At 35.5% G+C, this 15,320-nt stretch overlaps 1 protein-coding gene across 6 annotated transcripts in view; it reads left to right on the forward strand.

Moving 5' to 3' along the window:
• Window positions 1-13,658, forward strand: part of Ets97D (DNA-binding protein Ets97D) — a 39,930-nt gene extending 26,272 nt beyond the window's left edge. For 5 of the 6 annotated variants that reach the window (XM_081728061.1, XM_081728059.1, XM_081728057.1 and 2 more), the window contains 2 exons: window positions 2,532-2,770; window positions 12,757-13,658. In XM_081728061.1, coding sequence (XP_081584187.1) covers window positions 2,532-2,770; window positions 12,757-12,936 — 419 coding nt within the window. In that variant the 3' untranslated portion in view covers window positions 12,937-13,658. The remainder of the gene's footprint in view (window positions 1-2,531; window positions 2,771-12,756) is intronic. The other variant, XM_081728062.1, reaches the window with a different exon arrangement.
• The last annotated feature ends 1,662 nt before the right edge of the window (window positions 13,659-15,320 follow it).

Consider the following 15,320-nt stretch of genomic DNA (forward strand, 5'->3'; position numbering starts at 1 on the left):
TATTCTCCATACGTAAACACGACCGGTTGTTGGAAACAAGCTGAAGGTCGATTCATCGGACCACATTACGTGTTTCCACTGCTCATGAGTCAACGCCTTGTGGTCCTTGCACCACTGGATACGCCTCTTCGCATTTATTGCTGTGACCAGGGGTTTGGCGATAGCGGCCCTGCCATAAATTTCATTTTATGAACTTCCCGTCGCACTGTTTTCGATGAAACCGGGTTCTGTAGGCCGGAATTGAGTTCAGACGTAATTTTCATTGCAGTGGTCTTCTTTTTAGCTGCTACAATCCGTTTTAATGCCCTCCGGTCCCTATCTGACAGGATTGTATTTCGACCATTCTTGTGCTTTGCAGACGTCGTTTGCCCATGAATTGTGTATGCCCTTGTGACATTGGACACAGTGCCTTTCGATACCCCCACAATGTTCGCCACTGTTGCCACTGTAGCTCCAACGAGACGAGCACCAACGATCATGCCTCTTTGGAAGTCTGTCAGGTCGAACATTTTACCACACCACGACACTCACAGGTGAACGGGTTACTGCTGACGGAAGAGGAAGGTCCACATGACACATTGAAAATAAAAAACGATCGGCAACCGCAACACGTGTTGTACAGTGGAGGGCCAAACTTGCATGTCTTGTATGAAGTTTTTTTAGATTTTTTTTCCACCCCTATATATATATATATATATATATATATATATATATATATATATATATATATATATATTGTTTGTTCCTTTGCATCGATTTTTTAAATTGACAGTTGAATTAATTTAACTGAATGAATTCTAATGTATTTCAACCAAGTTCCAAAGAGAACATAACCTAAGTACTTCCAAATAAGAGAATTGATTTCCAGTTGTTTCTGAGGTAATAAATATATTGTTAAGTATAAGAATGCAATATCAACTAATTGTTCTTGCCGTAATATCCTATTGCGAACATTGCCAACAATACTATTACTCGAAAGTTTTTGAACATCTAGGAGTTTTGTGGGCACCGATTGTAAACCAATTATTTTGGCACAAGAACTTCGCCGTCGTGTGTCGTAACTACTCCTCTAAAGCATAAAATTTGACGGCAGTTGAGTCATCGAAATCTGTCCATGTGATCTGAGTAGCTGAGCATCTACTTAGAGTGATAGAATATATGACTGTTCAGAAAGTGGACCAGATAGCGTAGTGGTTAATGTATTGGCACGGTAAGCCGAATACTTGGGTTTGACTTCTGATCCAGACGTACGTTTTTCCACACTTTATATGCTATCGTATAGATTATTAAATTATTGAAGGACTATTGTTAAGAAAATGTTTCCTGTTTTCTGTTAAGGAATTTGCTTCCAACCTTAATTTTGACATAATAATTTGCAAAATTTCTTTACTACATCTTACTCTCGAGCGCTCGCGTGGACAGCATTTACACCTTCTTAGAAAATCAGAAAAATACGGTCTGATCTCAATGTGCTGGACTAGATTGGCGTCAGTTTTTTCTAATTATTATTGATACAACAGATAACACTGTCCCCATTATTTTTGTAATATGAGTTGCAATAATTAATAGAAACACAATGCAAATAACAATGTCGCACCTTACGTTGGTGTAACGTCACTAAACGTGAGCGCTCAAAGGTGAAACGTTATTCGTACAGGAATTATCAGTTTGTTTGTATTTCTGAAATCATGCTTATAACATTGATTCTTACAAAATTTCGAGCCTGTATAGATTCTCTTTCCTTGGTATAATGCTTTTCTAGTACCATAAGGATTTCCGTTCGATTCCGTCAGGTTTTTATCGAAAAATGCAAGTTTGTGTGAAATTATTAATCTGTCTATAATAGAAATGCTCGTCAAATACATTCTGACACCATAAAATTAAAATACAATCTTGTTTTTGTATAAACAAAAATTTATATCCTTTATCTTTTGACAAGAAGCAACGCCGAAGGCTCAAGAAGTTAAGAGTTATTTAATTAGTTCGACGCAATAAAATCCAACGTTAAAATTCTAGTTCGTGTCAAAGAAATAATAATAGTTTCCGAAGTAAATCAGTGGGTGAAAAATATAAATATGGCGCATAGATTCAACAGCGTTAAGGGTGCTTATCAGCATCATTCTCTCACTTTTTTCTTCAGGATGTTGCAGAAATAAAAGGAATGTTAAAATTGCAGAATGTTAATTTCCTAGGAACACAAAATACTATTTAGTGAATTAGTCAGTACTTCTAAGATAGCTATTCTTCTTACTTGGTTCGTTATCCAGTCATACAACGTTATAATAGATTTGAAGGCGTTCTCTGAAAATGTGAAACATGTCGACAACAACAATTATTTCAATAAGTAGTATTTTAAGAATTTTGATTTCCACATTTTGAAAAACGTGAAAAGAAAATGGGTCCGAGATTGATAAGCATTTAAAATTTTCGTATATTTCTGAGCATAGTCTCGAATGTAAATAACGTACGATTTTATGTGTAGCGGTTAATCTAAAAATGTAAGATATTTTTCTTTTTCTAATTTTGTTTAGGAAACAATGTTACAGGAAACAATGGGCAGATCCAGTTATGGCAGTTTTTGTTGGAACTTCTCACGGACAAAGATCAGAGAGAGATTATTCAGTGGCTGGGAGATGATGGCGAATTTAAACTTAACAATCCAGAGATGGTTGCCCAGTTGTGGGGAGAACGAAAAAATAAGCCTACCATGAACTACGAAAAATTGAGTCGTGCTCTGAGGTATTACTACGACGGAGACATTATAGCAAAGGTAAGTGACTTTGTTCGTATTGAAACAAAATACGTCTACTACTAAGTAGTATCAGAACATAAAAGAGCAAATGTTACGTGTGTGATGTGTCGGAGAGTTACTCTTTTTATCAAATACAGGGGTCGCGGTGGCACAGTGGTAGTGTTCACCTCTGGTATCCTTGATTCAATCCCAGCTCGCGCCAAGTGAACTTTGTGGTGGATCAACACCGTATATGTGGGTTTTCTCGGTGTTCTTCCGTTTCCTCCTCCTTTCTTCATTCCACCATTTCATTCAATTGTCGTCATTACCGTCTCCTTTAGTCTAGCCGGCATAAACGTGGGACGTAAAACTTAAAGATTTCATTTTCTCAAATACAAAAGGAAAAAGGTTAATTAAGTAGTGGTTCAGGAAGTAATCCAGAGAATAATTGTGTATGAATAAGTAAACAGTGAGGTTTGCGGAATATAACAGAAAACAATACCTCTTGACACACCGCCATTCACATAATAATAGTTGTTCTCTTTATAAATCTTGCGTTAAAATTCATACATTAGTGCCGGATCAAAATAGTTTTCTAGCATTACTTTTGTTTGCAATGTAAGAAAACCATTATGTCGCGTGCTTCTAGCACGAGTCAGATCAGGACTATGATAAGGTGTAATTCACAGTCTTTATTGTTGATCCTGGTGAGGACACTTGGTCTAAAAGCTGTAACAGTTTTTTAGGCCAGCCATTCTGAATGAAGTTTTTCCTGGATTTTCTTCATTTATACCAGGCAAATGTCGGGATGGTTCTCAGGCCACTTCCTTCCCCTTCCTCCGAAAGTGTGCTCCCGAGGGACGATATCTCTCACATGTGACGAGTTTACGATGATAGGTCTCGGTAATGTCCAGAAATGTGTATAAATAAATAAATAAATTATCTATTGTGACTGAATAGTCAGTTAATTTGGAGAAGTAGATATTTGAGGAGAAATCTTTTATCTATTACTAATGATTCGGTTCAGATTTAGTTTTCTCTCTTTGCTTAATTTAACAAACATTGTATCTGTAAATATTTCTTTTCTTTGAGGAGGGAGTAAGATAATTTAATTAGATTAAAGTGACAAGTAAATAGTACGGATAATTATAATAGTAATAGTTAATTAATTATTAAATTTGGAAGAGTGTAACTACTTTTAGAGTTAATGAAGCTGCAAAATTCCACTTTAAATAAAAAAAAATAACTCAATGAGAGATTCATCTCTCCAACTATATATTACCCATCTTCTGCATAATGTATTACACTTTTACACAAGGAAAGTACAATGTTATATTATATACTAGTATTATCACTATCAATTATATTATTTATATGTTTATATCTTCATACTTGTTTGATCAATATATAGCGGATAACTTTTCGATCAAACATGTAAAATCTCCACCAGATGAGGGAGCTCATGTCGTTCGGATTCTACGTTAATCAGTAGGTCCACGTCTCATATAGCTTCGCTCCTGAACGGGACGCTAAACTAAAATCAACTCAACTCTCCACCAGATGACAGTATAAACTTTCAATTAAAAAAAGGAGCAGACTTAACACCAGTGAACGGTACGTTCATTAATGTCGTACTGAATCAGTTGCATAGCTTTCATTTGGAAAATTGTTGTAACCTGTGAGGAATTTTGTCACACTGTGACAATCAAGTAATTTTTAAAGCAGTACATTGTATGTTGCGCGGTACTGTAATTTAAATTTGTGTGCAGTGCTTTGCGTAAATTTAGGGATATCTGTATGGGTATAAATTCTGCAATTGTTGTTGCAAATTCGAAAGAAACATTTATAATTTTTAATACCTTGAAACCTACGTTTTAATTCATTAGTTGAATCTAGATACCCAAGGTTTCTAGGTGTATATTAAATCAGTTTTAGCATGAATATAATGACTACAGAGAAAAAAAAGTACTTGATGTTCTGAAAGTTTGTTATATATATATAAACAAACTTTCAGAACATCAAGTACTTTTTTTTTTCTCTGTAGTCATTATATTCATGCTAAAAGTGATTTAATATATATATATGTAAAGGTACCGTAATAAATAATAAATAATTCTGGACATTAATATTTGTAATTTTAGTGCGCTTTCCGAGTCTAACCTAGGTTTCTATGTGTTAAAGAACCAACCATCACAATCTATTATTTAGCTTTCTGCGACTAATTTACAAGTTTAATGGAATACATAAGATTTATTGGTGTGATGCATACGAAATATTTCTGTTTGAAGTGTCGTGACCTATGAACTACCAGTGAGCACTACCTATCATATACTTTGGAAATTAAGGAGAGATAGCGCTGCGTGTTCATTGAATTAATGGGAATTTTTGTGTTAATGCGTACGAAAGGGAGGGGAGAGTCTTGTTATTTTCTCATGATTCATCACTATTAGCTATCTTCTTTCCAGATTTCGATAGCTATGTTATCATTGTATATCTTCACTATCTGGTACACGAGATTCTAGCACGTGTTATTCTAGTTGCATGTAGAGTGCTGGGTGCACGTTGGCTCGGTGGTAGAGCACTTTCCTCTGGCGCGTGGGATCCCTGGTTCGATCCTCGACCAAATAAGTTTGTGGTGGACAACATCGTGTCCGTGGGTTTTCTCAGGGTACTCCCTTTTCCACCCACGTTCTCCTTCTACTAATGATTTCATCATCATTCACTTGCCTTAAGCATCCGTCTCTCTTAGCCTAAAGGATATAATCGTGGGATATTAAACTGAAAGATTTCGTGTAGAATGCTTCCATTCGTTATATATATATATATATATATATATATATATATATATATATATATATATATAGTATGTTTACAGATTTGACTACCTATTTCTAGGCGGTGATTTCTTATATCACGATAGGAAGATGAAAAAAAGTTATCATATACAGGGGTCGAAAAATTCCTGCGTTCAGTTATAAACCGACGAAAATTCGAAACATAGCATCACCTTGAAATCTATGGACCCTATGGCAAGCGGTTTATGGAATTACACTGGAAACTAGTATGCACTCTAAATAACTAAATATCATATTTTGCAGTTCTCTGGACCTGGCAAAATGAATTGAATTGATATAAAGGAAGTTGGTGTACGGGGTGCACTTTTAGTACTAATTGGACACTTGTTTCACCGGTACCTGAGGATTCTAAAACATGGATGTTGAGATAAAGCGCATACTAGTTCCTTGCATTTCCTTGAACCGCTTGCTTCAGGTCCTATACTTTTCAAGCCAGGATATTTAAAAACATGACGTTTCAGATTTTGGACGGACTATATAACCCATGATTATTATTATTTTTTTCTTTCCATTTGATAAAAGGAATTGCCTCCTGCAATTTGCTCACCGAATTTCTAATCATACTATATATCCATTGTCAATCATTTTATGTCAACTAACATAGGCAGTGACAACGTAAGTGAAATATAATTTACTTAATTGATCTGATACAGAGCCACTGTAGCTTCTAGCTTCCAAAATGATATCGACAACTTTGCTTGTAAATTAGTGACAATAAGTAAATGAACATGGTAATTATCGCTTTAATCATACAGCTACATAGCCAAAAGAAATATTCCCATCAGAGTTAAAGAACATGAAATTCTGTCAGCTGTAGGCCTATGAAAACATCGTGAAAAAACAACATAAAACTAAAAACACACAATAATAATAATAACAAATAATAATAAAGATCTTTATTGAAAATCAAGTTTATTAATCCCTCTTTATTAAATGCAGGAAAAAATGACATTCTGACGATGGTGGATTGTAAAAAGGTTGGTATCACATTTAACACCTTTACGATCGCATCAGAAAAGAAGAAAAAATCACAGGAGTAATTTATTTAATACATGTAGCCGTGCAGTTTACATACAGTAACTTGAACATTGGTATATATATATATATATATATATATATATATATATATATATATATATATATATATATATATATATATATATACACAGGGTGTTTCAGATAAAACGTCCAGTGCTTATAAATCCGAAACGGCTCAGAATAAAAAGATGAAACAAAAACTGAGATAGGAAAATGCCATAGGGTGCATCATATGGTGTTGTTGTGGTGACCCACAGGGCCCTCCTTCAAGGGGGCCCAGGGGCCAACTTCAAATTTTCAAATGGGAACGTGTATTGAATCATACCTCATTCAATAGTCCTTGAAATACGAAACAACTTTTGTAGGAAACAATTTTCGATTTGGGGCACCGTTTTCAAAATGGCCGCAAAAAGTCCTGTATCAGTTTGAAGTTGGCACCTCGGTCCCCTTCACAGAGTTTCCTGAGGGCAGTGTTGGGAAGTAACGTAACGCAAGTAACGCGTTACTTGTAACGCGTTACTTTTTAAGTAACGTTTCCTAGTAACGCGTTACATTTTTTTCAAAGTAACTGTAACGGTAACGCGTTACAAATTTTTAAGTAACGTACCTAGTTTGCGTTACTTTTTTCGCGTTACATTTCGGATGAGTTACAATATATGTATATATTTTTTCGGAAACAAATGTTTCTTTCCTGTAAGGGAATTTCTCAGAATAAAACAATCGAGCATGAACTACGCATGTCAGTGACCGACAGTCACAGACACACAGAGAAACAGATAAGTTGGTAGTGCCACTTGCTGCTTTTTGAAGATGAGGACAGCCTTAGGGAAATCACGCGTACTGATTGCAATCACCTGGAAGATTTTGTCGTAGATTTTGACAGCTCCAAATCAATACATTCAGTGAGTGAACTATGAGTGCAATGATACCGGTAGTCTATTTTAGTTTGATTGGTGTTGTTTTATAAAGATGGAGAACGGAAATATTTTACTGTCCGAACATTTGAAAGAATACTTTTTTCTTAAGAGCTGAAGATGATGGTGGACAGAATTTAAAAGTAAAGTGTCTGAAGTGCCCCGGCGGAAAATATTTATCAACAACTAAGGTGCCATAATTAACGATTTACAGTAAGGTGTTAATATGAATAAATTGTGTTCTGATGAGCAGGCCTACTTTATTACTAGAAAATAGTTTGCTGATGGCATGTAATATTGGAGTTTTTCCATATCACTTTGCTTATCCTAGAGTCTCGTTGATTATACCTCGTACAGTATGTTTCTCTATATTCTTTATTTTTAATTTTACATAACAACATTGTTATTATTATATAATTAGTTTAACAGAATAATAATAAGCAACCATTTTTTCTAATGTATAGGGATGAGCACGAGTCAAGCTAAAACTCGACTCGACTCGAATTCAAGTAGAGTTCGATATCCTCGAGTCGAATTCCAAGCCGCTTCAGTTTTTCGCGTCAAGTTTCGAGTCCAGTCGAGTTTGATAAATGGCTCGTTCGTTTTAAGTCGTCTTGAAATCATGGCCTGATTACACTGGAAAACGAAAGCCATGAGAGAGGTAAGCTAAACAGTAATATGGAATACTTTTAGTGTTGCTCACGAGAAGGGACACGGCTCGCATCTCGTCTCGTCTCGATAGCGAGACCACAAAAGATTTTTCATAACAAGCTCAGCTCGTCTCTGCTCAACTGAGAAGATGGCTCGAGCCGGCTCACTTGGGGTGAACCACCGGCTGGAGCTGGCTTGGTAGGGATGAGCCATTTCCTCGGTTCGGCTCCACTGAGCTGAGGGCTTTAGCCGAGTCGGTTGGATGAGCTGTTGGCTCGGCTCACTTCTCGGTTCGGGTCGATAGTGAATGAGCTGTGAGCTGAACTGCTCGAGTTGTTGACAATTCTAAACCCGGGCCGAGCAGTTTTGACTATATTTGGCCGGTGACCTATAACTTTTAACAGTGTTTGGCTCGATCCCAAATACTCAACCTAGACTCTCAACCCAAATTCAGAAGCTCGTGAACAATATCCTTGACTCCTAGACTTCACGACTACCGAGGTTGGCAATCAACTAGTTTTTTTAATATTCAAATACAAACCGCCTATCTTTCTTTTTATATACAGTGTTGTTGTTATAATAATAATAATAATAATAATAATAATAATAATAATAATAATAATAATAATAATAATAATAGCGGTAGTAATAGTAGTACGGAAAATTGAAGTCATATTTTTTTTCACATTTTTAAAGTTTCGGACCTAAAAGTAACGCGTTAGTAACGCGTTACTTTCGAAGTAAAGTAACAGTTACTTTTTTGGGGCAAGTAACGCGTTACTAACGCGTTACATTTTAAGAGAAAGTAAAGTAACTTGTAACGCGTTACATTTTTAGAAGTAACTTACCCAACACTGCCTGAGGGTCACCACAACACCACCACTTGATATGCTTTATCATCGTTTCTATCTCAGTTTTTGTTTCATCTCTCTATTCTCAGCCGTTTCTGATTTAGGCCTATAAGCACTGGACGTTTTATCTGATACAGGACCCACTCTCTGCGGCCATTTTGAAAATGGTGGCCCAAATCGAAAATTGTTTCCTACAAAAGATGTTCCGTTTTTCAAGTACTATTGAATGAGGTATGATTCAATACGTGTTCCCATTTGAAAATTTGAAGTTGGCCCCTGGGCCCCCTTGAAGGAGGGCCCTGGGGGTCTCCACGACAACACCATGTGATGCGCCCTATGACATTTTCCTATCTCAGTTTTTGTTTCATCTTTTTATTCTCAGCCGTTTCGGATTTATAAGCACTGGACGTTTTATCTGAAACACCCTGTATATATATATATATATATATATATATATATATATATATATATATATATATATATATATATACTTGATTTTTATTTTAATTTGTGTGAAAGAAATTTTCAATCCCATGTTCTTTTGTGATCTTTAGTTTACTTTTTTCTTTCTTTCTTTCTTGGGGATGTTGGACGCTTGTCAGCAAGGATTTGGAACCTCGATATTAAGTGCCTTGTTAGAATAAGTTACGGAATGCTGAGAGCTCCTTTTAATATAATATGAATTCACCGTAGTTGTGTCATATTTAAGTTTAGTTGTAAATAATTTCGGATGTGTATTAAAGTACTCACATGGTATAAGAAAATGGAACTTCAAAACAGAATTAGGGAGCAGACTAGAAACTCTGAAAAGAAGGGATTAGCAAATTCCAGCCTATCAAAGCATGTATTTCAGCAGAGATACAATATAAACGATCTTTCTCTTCTTACATAAATCATTATCGCATACTAAAACGAATACTTTTGAATCTCATTTTATTCGAACCAGAAATCAAGATTTCAAAATTGACAGGTAATTTAAATAAAGAATGGACTATAATTATTGAAAGATGCATTAGAGAACAACATCATTACATAGATTACTTACTTTCAATTTCTCACTATCTGGCACTACTATTAAAAACCGACTAAAGGAAAGCTAAACATATTCCATATATTAAGTGCATATTTCTTTCATATAGTATTACCTTCCTTAATCGCTTACCTTTTCTTACCAATTGTTTCTGGTGTTTTGGGAGTTCTGAGCAAAGAATTCGCCGATATCACTAGCAACAAAAATTGAAATAGAACACAACTACAGTGGGTTCATGTTATCCGAGAAGTTGGAGGGCATATAGACAGCGATAATTACGACAGTCATCTCACTTACTTCAAATTCTAATTCCCAAGAAGTCCTTGCACCTTTGAGTTTCAGCTTCTCCCTAGAGGCTTGTTCACGAAGGGGAGAAAATAGAAATAACGAAAGTAAAAACACCAAAGAAATACAAAGGAATAGAGTTGCCGGGGAAGAAAAGTCACTTAACGAGGGCCAGCAATAATTGAAAGGACAAATTGTATCTTTACTGCTCTTCCTTGGTGATTACAATTTCTAGGTTTTCGTATTTTTATTCTCCATGAGCAAGGCAGTAGGGTAGAACCGAAAGCTTAAAACTGTAGCTAACGATTTTTAGGAATCAAAATTTGAAGTAAGTGAGATAAATGTTAAAATACCTGAGTGTGTGAGTGTACCAGTGTTGCCACACTTGGTACAATTGTACCAAATTCAGCCCTTTTTGTCGTTCATCGGCCCGTTGGTACTACGCTGGCTTTTTCAGCCCCTTTTGTGAAAAACTTGGTACAATTCTACCCAATTCAGCACAATTTAACAAATACTGGTCATATTTTCAAATACTTGTTACATTTTTTACAAATGTCGGTTTACTTACCTTATATTCTTCTTACAGTCTATTATCCTCCGTCGGTCGTGAAATAAGCAAGAATAAGGTGCAATACTTTATACTTTAATATTTTATTATAACATACTGTTTACACACAAACTCTGAGATGATTGATTTGTTCCTCGTTTTATATATTTTTTCATATATGGCCATAATACAGTTTTGATTCATTGATCGCCTTGAAATAGAAGCGTATTTGGTTTCCTTACAATACCGAAGATGATAACTTTTCCGTTTTAAGTTGTGGCCTCTGTTATACTTCCTACGTGCGAGAAAAGTTTCATCTACTTCCACGGTTGTTTGGGGTCCTCCTATCTGGATTTTAAAAATAATTTTTAAAAAGAGCACTTTCTTGATTTGGACCCTTGGAAGAGCGGGAGAGCATTTGCGCCGACTACGTGGGTGCTCCGGGGCTCCAGCACCCACAGGATTTTTAGATAGAAACAAAATAAAATAAATACTTCTCATTTGCCATTATCAAAAAATTAATAAACAAAACATTGAGATTTAAGTTAAAATTTCTAACCTCTGAAACATAATTGTTTGTTCCAAATGTGTTTGTGCAAAGGCAACCAAGCACCGCACTCCCCCCTTTGCCTATCTCTGGCGTAGTCAAAGGCAGTCCACAGAATAGAAATGGAACTATATTGTGAATAGAATCGAGCACAGCCCTTTATGGCAGTGTTCATAAAAGATTTTAACTAAAAGGAAATTCACCAAAAAATATCGAGACAACTGAAAACATAACTCGTCCCGTCATTGATATGCATCCACATACATTTTAGAAAGTTGACGCCCTTGCGGGGGGTGTTCTAGAACTTTATCTCTTTTAGTTTCGTCTTCGTGTTATAGAGCTATGTATTACACTGGTATAAAGTAATGAATTCAGCCCTTTTTGTTTCAATTTGGTACTATTTTTCAGCCCACTCCAGAGCTAGGACTGTGGCAACACTGGAGTGGACTGTATGACAGGATTTCTCAGCCTTTTCCACTAACCTATCACCATATTTAAAAAGAGAATATTAATGTACCAGTAGTCAAATTAATTCTGGTAGATCATGATTTCTTTATCCCAGGTCAGAATTACATACCTGTGGACTTACTTAGCAACTAAGTCAAACGCCTTAGTCACAAATTACTGATCAGTCTCTCGAGCTGATTAGATTTTGGTAGAAATCCGATAGTGTAGAACAGAGTGCAAGTGGGGTTCTTAAAAAATATCTCAAGAACCAAAAAGGGTTTTGGTTTTACCATATGAAAGAGGATGCTTGGGAAATTCCTAGATTGGGTCGCACTCAACCACTCTAGAGAAGTATACGAGAGAATATTTTCACGTGACTTTACAAAAGTCGTGCGTGTACCATCCAGCAGTGGGTCACGTATCACTGACAAACTATACAGTATGAAAATACAGAAAGTCGTTTCATATTTGTGGTAACGTAGTGCTAGGTAGCAGTACTCGTGCGAACGTCCAAGAAGTTATCACAGGCAGTTCAAAGCTGTTGTGTGTTGAAACAAGCGTTGCGCTGTCGATAGCCGTGCATACTCGACAGTTTTTGAAAAGTTTCTCAATAGTAATGGAACACATTTGATCAAAGGTACATTGTGCCGCAGTCTCCCTCCGAGAGAATTGAGGTGCAGAGCGATAGCGAACAGACAGGGCTTACACATCGAGCACAACCGCTGTATTTTTAAGCTCGTAACGATGCCAAAATCATGATCATAAACCTGAAACGATCTTTTGTAATTTTGATCATTTTTCTTTTCTCTCTCTTTCCTTAACGAAGTCAATATGATAAATGTATATTTTTATATTTTCAGGTACATGGCAAGAGATTTGTCTACAAATTTGTCTGTGATTTGAAACAGTTGTTGGGATATAGTGCAAGTGAGCTAAACAAACTGGTTGAAGAATGTGCCAGAAAGAGTAAAGCAAAATCATCTCAATCTCATGAACCGTGGGTAATGAGTGTAGATACATTATCCGCAGATTCAAGCTGATAGTAGGACACTAAATGCTAAAAGACGGGAAGGGGGGGGGGATGTGAATCAGACGATTTAACGTGCCTAGTGAGTGTGCGTGTATGTGAATGAGTGAGAATTTCGGGTCCATTTTTTGTTAGTTTGTGTACATAATACATGTATGTATATATATATAGCATCTAATTTAAGATGTGTCTGTTGAGACTTAAGAAGTGTTTTACAACTACCGCTGTTTTCTGTTGTTTTCTTGGTAGGGCTTGTAATAGAACAAATACATTTATTGTAGTAATTTGAACGAAGAAAAAACGTGTCCTTGTAACAATGTTCCATCGAAATTGGAAAGTGAATTGTAAATATTTATGCTGTTCAAATTTGAATGTCATGTTTCTTAGTTTGACTTTTTTTAAACACTAATTAATGTTATGTGAAGTCAATGATATGAACCATTTTACAGATAAAACTGGTCTATTTTGGAAGGAAAATAATGTATACGTGTAATAATCTCCTTAAACTTTCTTTTTTAATCAAGTGACTTAACTGTATGCAGCTAATACTAATAAGTTAAATAAATGTATTGTAACTTTCCTCTACGGTCATTGAGTAAATATTCTGTTATTTATGAAGGTTGAATTGTTTAATGAAATCTTAGCAATTTATTTTGTAAAATTTTATTTTGTTTCAAAGCTAAATGTGTACATAGCTGTATGTTGGTGCATAATAAGAAAGCATGTTTTACAAGAGTTGTGCTAGTTTCATCATTGTGCCTGTAACTTTTTTATTTTATTTTATTTTTTTATGTATATTATATAAGTAAAAGAAGAAAAGCGCGAAATAATCAGAGGTTTTAAAATGACTGAATTAAATTTCGTTTCTTCAGCATGCCTTAAATTGTTCTGAAATACGATGTCCAGAACTCGGATCTTCAAGCTGCAACAAAACTCCAAACTAGATAACGTTATATGCATATTGTTTATTGCATGATATTTCTTCGCTTTTTCTAAACTTAGAAGAGTACTTATGGAAGTTTATTTACAGTGTTGTTCGCTTAAAGAATACATCTTTCATCTGAGCTGCAGTATGGCCAAATGGCGGCCCGCGAGCCTGCGAATCTTTATATATATATATATACTGTATATGAGTAACAGGAAGAGCACAGCTCGCCGTCATAATATATGAATTGAGACTGACTTTACTGAAAATATTTCTTTAACATTTTGATTACCAAACCAATTCTACATATACCTGACTGAGTTTTAGAGCAACGCAGATTTTATAGTTACTTTTAAATATGTGTGTGTAGTTCATGTCCTGATTGGCCTAGACATATGAAACGAAAAGCAGTATACGTAGAATAAAAGAAAGATTCAAAAAATACATGGCCTACGCATATTTAGCGAACCGCTGCCTGAGGGGAACAAGCAAAATGGTCCCTACATATGGTTCTTACTTTTATCCTGACCCGTTATGCAATATAAATTGCTATGCATTACATTTTAACAATTAACGATGTATTTTACCACAAAGCATGTAGAAACTAAACAGATTTTCTCTTTTCTTTGACATTACAAAGTCTAAAAGCACTTTTTTTTTCAACTTCCTATTATCAATTCACTCCCCTTATATATTCCCATATCGTATCGTATCGTAGTAAAATCATACTAAAAATTGTGCTTTCGTGCCCTTCACCGTGAACATAATTTTAAAGTGTGGACAGTGTTTTTGTATATTCATTTCCAATCTAATCGTCATGCTGAAGAAAAAGTGTAATTTTTCTGACAATTTAAAAGATAGTATCCATGTCCACAGTATTCATATATGCAAGAGTAGGACCACATTAATTCAAAAGTGGAATGTGCCATATGAGATCAGTCACGGAGGCAAGTAAGATATTGTAGACCACATCAAAAATAAGAAGCACAAGCTTGCTGAATCGGCGAAAACTCAAATCAGGCATTGCCCATTCTTTAGAAACATAGATTTAATTAATGAACTATGAATATAGTGTAAATTTTCATACGGTTTCTGGGTATTTTAGTCCAGAAATAGTGAAAGTCCTAGCCACAACTATCCTGTAGATTTTCATAGGGTGTCCCGGTTATTTTAGTCTTAAAATCTGGGAACCCTACTTACTCATGTTGCCTACCAGTCTTCCGAGTTCCCACAAATGTCGTTCGATTGGGCTCTTCCTTTCCACCAGGATATTTTGATTGGAGCTTGGTGTTACTTATGAGTAATTTTCCTTTTGACACCCTGAATAAATGATTCCTACGTGTATGAATTCTTCATATCTCACCTTAAACCAGTACTTCAAATATATTGGTATCTACAATTTGACTCTTCTAAAATCTCTCAACTCGTGCAAGCGAATGTTGGGCTGTTGATCTCTGCTAATATTGGTCTTG

The sequence above is a fragment of the Thermobia domestica genome, chromosome 10 (assembly GCF_964235325.1).
Source record: "Thermobia domestica chromosome 10, izTheDome1.hap1.1, whole genome shotgun sequence".
NCBI lineage: Eukaryota > Metazoa > Arthropoda > Insecta > Zygentoma > Lepismatidae > Thermobia > Thermobia domestica.